General features: G+C 32.1%; 1 protein-coding gene across 1 annotated transcript in view; it reads left to right on the forward strand.

Annotated features, from left to right (window-relative positions):
* The first annotated feature begins 834 nt into the window (after positions 1–834).
* LOC117177824 (protein zer-1 homolog) overlaps positions 835–11,178 on the forward strand; it is a 13,728-nt gene continuing 3,384 nt past the window's right edge. The window contains exons 1-5 of the mRNA XM_033368783.1: positions 835–1,576; positions 4,263–4,551; positions 4,624–4,915; positions 10,588–10,793; positions 10,878–11,043. Coding sequence (XP_033224674.1) covers positions 1,126–1,576; positions 4,263–4,551; positions 4,624–4,915; positions 10,588–10,793; positions 10,878–11,043 — 1,404 coding nt within the window. The 5' untranslated portion in view covers positions 835–1,125. The remainder of the gene's footprint in view (positions 1,577–4,262; positions 4,552–4,623; positions 4,916–10,587; positions 10,794–10,877; positions 11,044–11,178) is intronic.

The raw sequence follows: 11,178 nt of genomic DNA on the forward strand, positions 1-11,178 counted from the left end.
CTTTGTTGGCTCTTTATCCCATATAAAGGTTATTTTTTCCGAAAATATATGTGATTGCGGTTTCTTTTTGTAATTAGCCCTTCACTATACAATCTAAAAAATGCAGCAAAAAATACATTTCTGCCACTAATGATTTTGCGAAATTGATATATGGAAATTTATATTTCACCGCACTGACCAAACTTATATAAACTTATTTTTTCTAGGTTGTGTTGATACTTATAATTTGATCGATTTATAGACTATTATATATATATATAATTCATTTTACTGGTAATTTCTCCCCGTATCAACATTAAAATGTAAAGAATGTAATTTAACAAAAATATCGCATGCGGTCATCACTGCTCCTTTGTTATTCAGTCTATAAATCGAGGAAATTATAAGTATTAATACAACCTAGAAAAAATAAGTTTATATAAGTTTGGTCAGTGCGGTGAAATATAAATTTCCGTATATCAATTTCGCAAAATCATTTGTGGCAGAAATGTATTTTTTGCTGCATTTTTTAGATCGTATAGTAAAGGGCTAATTAAAAAAAGAAACCGCAATCACATATATTTTCGGAAAAAATAACCTTTATATGGGATAAAGAGCCCACAAAGGATCACCTGGATAGTGAAACTTAACCTAAACAACTTTAGAAATCTCATCATTTCTCGATCTTCTTCAAGTATATTATTATGAAATACTTTAAACCCCTCATTTTTCAACAATTTAAATGAAAAGTTTAATAAAAATCCGAAGAATTTAGTCTGAAATTGATGATTGTGAAAATACTACGTGAGTCAGTATAAATTTTCGTGAAGTGCGCCGTTGCAATTCCAAGTTAGCTACGCTCGCTCGCTGCGTCCATTATGTTTCGTGAATTTTATAAAATCGTAGTTTCTCTCAATTTGTGATTATAATAGTTACTAAATTACAGTCTTTGATAGTGCATTCTAACAGGCACAAAAAGTGGTGAAACTTGCCGTAAGTCCAGTGAGGGTTGTTGGTCGGGGAATAATGTGGAATAATGACAGTGTTCTCAGCTGATTCGTTTGACACATTTGACAGTTAAAATTGCGTAATTAACAATTAGTGTCGTGAGTGTTATCGACAATTCGGAGGAGATTCTCGTGCACTATGTCGCACTTGGACATCCTGTTCGATTCCAAACAATACGCAGGCCTGGAGACTCTCACGAATCTCTGCTACAAGGTGATCTGTGAAAATTTGGATATTATCTCCACAAAGGGCAAACGCGGCCACCGAACACTCAGAAAGGGTTTGGCATTTCCAAGTGAAATTTGTGACAAAATAATCGAGTACGCGCAACACAGTGAAGCAATAGAGGAGAATGATTGCTTTTTCTCAATATTCAAAAATGTACTTGTCACCAAGTTGAAGAGAGTTAAGATCAACAACTGTAGTCTGACGGATTCCTCAGTGCTGACAATTGCTTCGCATAAGGTTACAGAGCTGGAGTTTAATAATTGCTCTAATCTTACCGAACTCTCCATCGAGCATGTCAATGCTAACGCTGAGAATCTTCAAAGTCTTGCTTTTCGGGGATGTTTTAATCAACTCAAGCCAAGTAAGATATTGTTTATTTTGTAAATAATTATATATATGAGGCCATTCACAAAATATGTGATATCGTTTTCAGGAACTTCTGCCCCCCCCCCCCCCCCCCCCGTCAAACGTGTCACGTATTTTGTGAATGACCCCTATATATGCATTTCAATTTTAATTTGCTTAACCTTATTCATTATTCCGTTCCCATGAGCAAATCTTGAGTGCTGTTGATAAAGAATGCTGGACTATTATTTTTATCTTTTTTTCAAGAGGTTATTATTGAAACTAGGCTGGTTAATTTAGTCCCGTAGCACTGTGGTATAACCTATATTGTTTTATGTCTTTATTTTGAAAAACCTCGGTGAAACAGCTCTAGGCTTCGCAGGTCCTACCAACTGTTAAAGGATTATCAGTTATTATTTAAGTAATTTAGTATGAGTATATGTAAACCCCCGGAGGACTCCACATCACTTTGTATGGACTTGTGAAAAATTTTCTTTACCGAAGTGGGCTCAAAATGACTTGATGAAGTTATGCACATCCAGTAATAATCCGATACATTTAACTTTATTACAACGACTCGCATTTGCCTGAAAGTTTTGCCAGGAGAGAAAAAAACTGCAGAAAACTATCAGATCATCGAGCTTAAACAATCTTCCTCGGCGTAAAACCTCATGCACGACATTAATTAAACGCAGCTAATAAATGCTCCACTTTTATGTTCATGCCCTTTCTACTTTTATAAAATGTTTCGCTTAGCCTTATGCATATCGATTTTTTTAAATTTAATTGAAAATCAATTAGCGTAGGTCGACTTTAACCCAAAAATTTCTGTTCTCCATTTTTTTTTCATTTTGAATTCCAGGCTTGATATTTTTTTTTATTCACATTAGAATTTTTAGAATGAAAAAAGACTTAAATTTATGTTTAAGCTTTTAAATATAACCAAAATTTTATGTATTAATAAAGCTGCTTACGTACACTATTATAATATGCATTTATGAATCATACAATATGCGTCGTAAACTTAGCTGAAATTATTTACAAATATTGTCAAGTAATGATGATAAGTGGTTTTTTTTATGATATGAAAGTGAGAGTATGCATAAAATGAATCATTTTATACCAGATTTGGTGCAATTGCAAAATAGGGGCGTCACCTGTTTTTTGTCTGGAAAAATAGTTTTTTTTTCGACAATAAGCTATTAGAATATTTAATTGAACGATAAATTAAGGGATTTGACCAGTCAAAAGTTTAAAATTATTTTTAGTTCTGTTACTTCGATGCCTTAAAAATGGGTATGTCGCGATATCTGAATGATCAGATTTAACCTATCGTTTCGGTGCCTTTATACATCCATACGGCCAGAAACACCCCTTTGAAAGGTCACAAAAATAAAGTTTGTCAAAACCCTACCCTTTTCAACATCTCGTGGGGGCGGGAAGGCACCCCTACCCATTTCCAACTTCTCATTAAATATGATCATGACGATAAATCGTGACAGACCCATATTTGATACATCATAGTAACAAAAATAACAATAATTTAAAATTTTAGCGTGGTCAAATCGTCTCATTTATCGTTCAATTAAAGATTCTAATAGTTTGTTGCCGAAAAAAAACTATTTTACAAGCCAAAAAACAGGTAACAGGTGACGCCCCTATTCTGTAATCTAAAACCATATTATTATTACGTATATTTCATTAAGACATTTCCCTTTCGGGATAGGCATGATTCACTCGGTGAAAAAGGGAGTAATGTGAGGATGGATGTATAACTTTTTAGATTGATCTAGAATTCCCGTGTTATTTATTTAAGTAACACGTTCGTCCCGCAACACTGCTCCGACTCAGGCTGCTGATAAATCTCTCTAGCAATCACCCCCGAGTATAGAGCCTCACATGACGACTTCTTGAGCCTCTACACGCGGGGTGATTGCTAGAGAGATTGATCAGCAGCCTGGGTCGGAGCCGTATTGCGGAACGAACGTGTCACTCAAATAAATAACACGGGAATTCTAGGGCCTCAAAAAGTCGTCATGTGAGGCTCCCCACTCGGGACCATTAGTATCGAAAGTCTTTTGTTTCAGGCGTCATTCACTCTGCTGATTGTCTTTTTATTAACTATTTGTCGCCATACTTTTCTGTCCTGGCATACTTCTCTACCTTCCTTTACGTCCATGCATTTTTTCATGCAAGGTCTCGTGTTACTGTGGCTTCTTATATCTCATCAAATTAGGGTTTCATTTAGACATTCTAACCATTCTTTCTGCGGTCGGCCTTTGGGCACAGCCATTTAGCTTACCTTGATACGCTTGTTTCGTTAGCCGCTCATCTTTCATTTTCTTAACATGTCCGAACCTTCTAAACCGATTTCTTTCCCATATGTCAACTAGTGTTTCTTCTGCACCACATCCTTTGACGATTATCTTGTGAAATTATTAATTTCGTATTTTATAAAACTGTTGGGAAGTATCCTTTGTATTGAAGCTTCCCAAAAACTAATGATTAGGGAAGAAAATTATATAAAATTAGGACCTACATTCCACAACAAATTTGTTTCTTTTCGTAAAATATGCACTAAACAAAGATGTTTTCCTATGTTAATTAAATAAGCCATATAATGTAGAAATAAACAAACTATGACGGTTACTAATATTTTTTCTTTCGGACTTAGGCAAACAAAGCTATTTTTTCTCTTGCAGATACTGACACGTTAGACGTTAATTACTGCGAGAGGGGATATGTGTTCAGTACTCCAAATTTGAGGAGGCTAACTGTGGGAAACATCACCATACGTGGCTCGGAATACACCATTCTTCTGGAAGGACTTTGCAATCTAAGTCATTTAGACCTTTCAAATAACCAAAACATTGGGAACTTTTACTTTTATAGTCTGGTACCCAATTTAGTATCTCTAACCCTGTATGACGTTAAATTAAATGCCGACGCCCAAAACTTTGTCGAAAACGTGAGCCATCTGAAAAGTTTAAGGTACTACATATACATATACAGCAGTTCAAATTATCGTCAATATATTTATATAAAAATCTGAATTTTTTTCAGGCACCTCGATATCTCTCAAACAAATTACAAGAATGGTCAATACGAGATGCCAGATATGATCCTTGCAGGATTGGTACTGGGATTACCTGAGCTCGTTTCTTTGGACATAGGAGGCACCAACCTTGCTGGAAGAGGTGTTATTGAACGCCCCCTTGATAAAAGAAACATTTACTTCGGCCAGCTCTCTGATATCCCTGGTCTGGCTTCTCGAGTTCAAAATCCTCTACAGTTTCTTGGTTTATACGGAACCTCTTATGGAGCTTGCAGAAGACATGATATTCCTGCTAAAATAGTAAGAAACTTTTCTAGTTTTATTATTTGAAATTCAAACGGTACCTTCCATTCGGCATAAAAAATATAATTTAAGGAGGAACATGCGTCTGTCTGTTCGTCCGGCCGGCCGTCTTTCCGTAAATACGGTAACTCGAAAAATGAACGGATCAAATCGAATTTTGGCGCATTTTTATTTGATCTTAAAGGAAAGAACGAGTTCGTTAACGAGCATTCCTTGACCAATGGTGATGAGTTTATCCGTCGAAAATGCTATCCAAAAATCTAAGATTCCGTTTTACGCCAAACGATGACAGATGCATTAAGAAATATCTACAATTTTTGTTGTGAATATTTTTCGACAGAACTCGTTTTTTTCATCGAAAATGAACGTCACAAATTTTAATTTAAGCCAAACGACGAAAAATAAGTAAAAAAGTTTTTGACAATAATTGTAGCATTTTAAAAGACCTATAATTTGCAAGTCTTTTACCCATCTATAAGAAACTTTGACAAAAATTTCTATAATTTGGAAAAAAAATTTGGAATTTTGAAAATGCTCTTAATTTTTTAAATTATGGGCTCATTAAAAAATTCGGCTAGAATAGTTTAAAAATATATTTAATATTTAGTGGAAATTTTGAATGAAATATTTGGATCTATTAAAAAAAAAAAATTTTCAACAGTATATAACCTTTCTAATTTTCATCAAAATAAAAAATTGTATGTATATAATTAGCAAGTCTTTTACCCATCTTTAAGAAATTTGACAAAAATTTATAAAATTTGAAGAAAAAAAATTTTGAAATATTGAAAATGCTCTCAATTTTTTAATTTTTGTTGGAAATGTTTGATTAACGAACTTAACCTTCATTTTGGGGACCTTCAGAAGTGTATAAAATGCGGACTCGATTGAACAAATCCTTAAAAAGTTAGCGTCGCTACAACATTCAGGTAACCATACATACAGGCACCAACAAAATGAAATTAAAAAATGAATGAATGAAAGTAAAAAATTCAAATTTTGAACCAAAAGACGCAGAATACAAAAAAATAATCTTGAAAAGCAATTACAGCTTTTAAATAGTCGTACAAAATTTCTTTTAACTGTTTTTCAATAGGACTGGTTATTTTCGTTTTACTCATCGAAAGTACTATGCACTGAATCGAAAATTTAATTTTTGAATCAAGCAACGTGAAATAAGCAAAAAAAAATCAACAAGGGATTGTAGCTTTTAAAAAGTCCTAAAAAAATGTATTTAAACCATTCATGGACAGGAATTGCCATTTTGGTTTTATTTATTGAAAATAATATGAATAAGTCGAAAGTTCAAATTTAGAGCCAAACGACGCATAATATGGGGATAAGTTTTTGGAGCAATTTCAGCGTTTAAAAATTCCGACAACATTTCTTGGAACCATTTTGTTTCAGAACTCCTCGTTTTTAATTTATTTATCGAAATTTATATGCCAAAATTAAGGATTACAATATTACGCCAAAACACACGAGATATGTAAAAAATCTAAAAGAAGACTTGTAGGATATTTTGTTTTATCCATAAAAAATTATGTGAAAACAAAAATCCTATTTTTAACGTAATTTAATTCAAGCATTTTAAATGTAAAGAATAAATATCCGAGCGTGAGATCCAACAGGCGCGCATCGCGCCATGAAATTGTACCTGTGTGAATCTGCGCTGTGGGCAGATTTTTAAAATTAAAGTTGGTCAAGTAATTTGGAAAAGTATATAAATGCGTATTTCTAGCTTCCCTTACGCCCTGATAAGGTTTCTGTGTGTTTTGAAACCCTTCAATATCCATTATTACATACCAATCATTTTGCAATTTTTAAATATAATAATAACATAATCTGCTTCACATTCTTCGTAAGGTTCCTTACGTCGTTTGTATTCACAATTTTTATTAAACGTCTGAGTGTGTTCTATATTTACCGCGGCAGTTTTCCTCAAACTTTCTAGATTTATACGTTTTCTCGCTAGGAGATGGTTATCTAAAAATTCTTTAGCATCATCGATTGAATCGCCCCTTTTATCAACTCCAAACAACAGCTGACTCGGAGTATTCGTAGTAGATCTACTGACTATATTAATAATACAATATTCAGTTCTTTATTAAATTTTGAATCAATATTTACTCATTTTATTGTCGGACAACTTAACCAACATTGCACGTATGATAGAATTAATCCTGCCAATTTGACCGTACATCGAACATGAATGCGTTTCAATGATCGGAAACTTGTTTAAGACCATTTATTGCCTCCTGACTACAAAGAATTAGAAATATGTTCCTATATTGCAGTAAGTCCTATTAATGTGCTCTTTTGTTTTAAAATGACCTAAATAACCTATTTCATCATATTCTCCTTTCTTCCTGTACACAACACCGTTTTGTATTTCGTACACTCTAACTTAACGTTTTCCTAACATATCGAGTATTTTCACAATTTTTTAATCCTTATTTTGGAACACTAAAAAATTCCATTCAAAAGAGTTGTCTTCAACTACCAAAACATCAAATGAAAGAAATAGAGTATCGACACGTTGCATACATGTGCCTGATCGTCTTTGTTTAAGGGTTTACATCTGGTAGTATTAAGGGATTTTCAATATTTTTTTAGTCATGCTAAGAAAATTTTATTGAAATGGATTACAGAGGATCAAATAATACATATTTATAGGTATTTTTTTCTTTAAATATGGTTGAAAACTGGGGGAAATATGGCCGCTGCCGAAAAAAATTTTTTTTATTGTTACTTGTGATGAACTAGATAACTCTGGAACACATTATCTGAACTCAAAAAACTAATGAGATTTCATCGGTATATTCCTATGTGAAGTTCGTGAACGAAGAGATTTTCATTTGGACCAAAATTTCTATTTTTTTGGGTCAAAAAACTGCATTTTTAGAACCGTAAAAATCGAAATTTTTTTGAAAAATTGTCGTTTTTTATCATAATTTTGCTAAATCCTTCTTTCACGAACTCCGTATATGTATAAACTAATTAAATCTTGTGTTTTTTTATATTCCAGATACTCCTTTTCAGAGTTATCATGCTCAATGCAAGTAATAATAAGAATTTTTTGCGACTGCGGCCATATTTTCCCCAGTTTTCAACATTTTTGAATGAAAAAGTACCTGCAAATAGCTAGAAATCGATCCTCTGTAGTCCATTTCAATAAAATGTTGTTAACGTGGCTGAGAAAAAAATCTTGAGAAATCCATTCACATTGCCACATAGATATAACACCTCAAGGGAATTGCAACTTGTTATAATTTCGAAAAAGATCCCTTGAAAATAGATGGGAAAACATAGCAGATCCAAAATTATTGCTAGCATTTTTAATTCAAAACTATGATATCTATACTCTCTGCTTCTGTAATTCTTTTTGAGAAAAAAAAACCGGATGAAACTTCAAATCTTGCTTTTGTTGTAATACTACTGCTCTAAAACCTATCGAACTAGCATCGCAATATTACTCAGTTTTATTTTGAGGACTGTGGATTGATAGCAAAGGCTTTTCCACTCATTTTTCCTTTAATATTTTTAAAGAATTGGTTTTGTTTTCAACCATTAAAAACTTTGTATCTTTCCTCAAAACATTGTTCCCTGAAAGCAATTTAGTTGTAACACCGTTCACGCAATCGGAAATCGTTCAATTGCTTCAGGGCCCTTTTTCGAAGAGTTCATAACCCATATATTGTACTTTTTTGTATTAAAAATAACATTTCTCAATCTTCAATTCCATTTTATTTATCATTTGTTACCATTCAATCCCGTCATGTTTCATAATGTCTAATATGGCTTCATATCATTTCTGTTATCGCTGATGTTTTTGGTGGGACTTCATGCTTTCTTTGTGACGGAAAAAATATATAGTCGCACTCAATTAATTTAATAAAAAAATTTAATTATTTTAATTGAATTAATAATTTACTAAATATGTAACATTAAACTAATTGCTTGAATAGTTTTCGTTAAAAGTTAACTAAATTAATTCAATGGGTACTATATTATTCAATTAAAATTTCGATTGGCTTTTTCAATTTCCATTTAAAAAGGTAAGCATGATTGCATTCACTAAGCTTAACTGATACTTTATTTTCTATAAGATGATTTCATAGAAATATATTTATTATGTTAAATAAAAAATGAATTATTGTTGAATGATTGTAACATAATTAAATTTGTATACCTGTGATATCATTCTGCAGAATTATCATGCAGAATATCATTCTGAGAATCACCTCTGCAGCCTAACCCATTCAACTGATTTACATCAAATTTTAATGAGAAGTCTAGTAACGTTCTATAGATACAAATTTCAAGAATTTTGGATATCTTGAATAGTTTTTAAAATCTTACAATTTATGTCATTGAAGTTTCATTTTTTACACTAGATACGTGAACTTTTAAAAACTGTTTAGGATATCGATGAGAATTCTATAGTCACATGTTCTCGATACATTACAAGAATTTCCGATTTGTTGAACAGTTTTTAAAAGTTTTCCATTTTTCTCTTCTCTGAACTGAATTTTTTTACAAAAAATACATAAAATTTAGAAAACTATAAAAAAATTCTTGCAAAATGAATCGATATATATATTTAATTGAATTTATAGAAGTAAAGAGCTATTGTGTACATATTTTAGTGCATAATTATGAATTTCTGGTAGTGAAAAAGTATTGCTTGTTCATTTGTATTGGAATTAGTATAAGTTACGTCTGAAAAACTGGCTGTTGGTTCAATATGAAATTTGATTTTGTTTTTTTAGAAATTTAAGATAATTTGTAATTAGAAGGCTGAATAGAGTAAAGGAATCGATTGGCGAGGAACTAGGCAATTTTAAACTTACTTATTCTATTTCTTAGTAATGAAAACTTCTACAACTTTAAAAATTATTTAGCTGGATAGTATTTTTATCTAACTTTCCTTTCTATATGTATTTTCTTTCAGAAATCTAGAACGTGAAACGAAAATTTGTATACAAATTATATGTGTCGAAAACACCATTTCTCGAGGTGCATTTACCAATCGTTCGCGTGCTGGGCCCATTTGTCAAGTGCATAGCCTAACACAAAAATTTAAAATTGTATCAAGTTCAAATAAGGACGTTTATTTAGGTTTTCTGTTTGTAAAACAAACACGTTGTTGTTGTTATTATAATTACTCTCATTAAGGTAACCTTCGTAACCTAATATTTATACATATCGATAAATTGGGAATGAGCGATAAAATCTATATCACCATTTGTCGAGGTGGTTCATTGAAATATGGAGCATTGTCAAAAAGTTATCCCCAAACAATCGATGAATTATTTTAAAAAATAATGAATGCAGTTTTTTGAAACAATATAATTATTAAATGAATTTCTCTTCTAAAAATATGCTGTTGTTTTTTAGAGTATGTAGCTTAGAACTCCTAAATTATTATAATATAATTTCAAGTTTAATTTTAATTATAATTTACTATTTATCATAAAAAGTATCTGTCGATCTTCAACAATGGGAGAACCCTCGGTAATTGGTTCCTTCGCCCTATATCTATTATTATACAGTATTATGCATTTCCCACCTTTTAAGAATAACATTGAAAATATATCTTTTTATTTTTAAAAATTTGTGAATAGTTGTTACGTCCTAATGATTGGGTTCTATCTGACTATTTACAGATAGCTGGAGATGCTAATGAAGAGCAAATACTTGTGGCAGCTCGAGTGTCTATGAACCACAAGCATGAAATGTTACAAAAAGTTTTAAACGATTTGTACCACATATTTCGATTTGAAAATTGCAAACGCATGGACCAAGCGCTCTGTACGGTGTTAGAAGCGATGGAGAAACATCCTTCTGAAAAACAAATCCAAATAGCTGGAAGGTGGGGTTCTTTGTCTTTAATCTAGAAATCGGTTGATAAACTTATGAAACTAATAAATATTTAAATCAAATGAAAAAATTGCAGTGCAACGCTTTTCTACATTGTCAAGTCGAAGGAAAAGGTTGATGCGAGTATGAAGAGGAGGATAATCGGTACTTTACTGGCGGGAATGAGTGCTCACAAAGACGAGGAGACGATGATGCGTAATGGTTGCCTGGCTCTCTGTCAATTTCGCATTCCTCAGGATGTGGTGCGTCATTTTACATAATTTTACTTATTCTGATTTCTATTTATAGTTAGAAAAAATTAACTAGAATGCTATATTCGAGTACACTGAAGTAAATTTTTCAATCGGGATTTTTTTATTTTTAACAAAAACATTTTC

The sequence above is a fragment of the Belonocnema kinseyi genome, chromosome 8 (assembly GCF_010883055.1).
Source record: "Belonocnema kinseyi isolate 2016_QV_RU_SX_M_011 chromosome 8, B_treatae_v1, whole genome shotgun sequence".
Taxonomy (NCBI): domain Eukaryota; kingdom Metazoa; phylum Arthropoda; class Insecta; order Hymenoptera; family Cynipidae; genus Belonocnema; species Belonocnema kinseyi.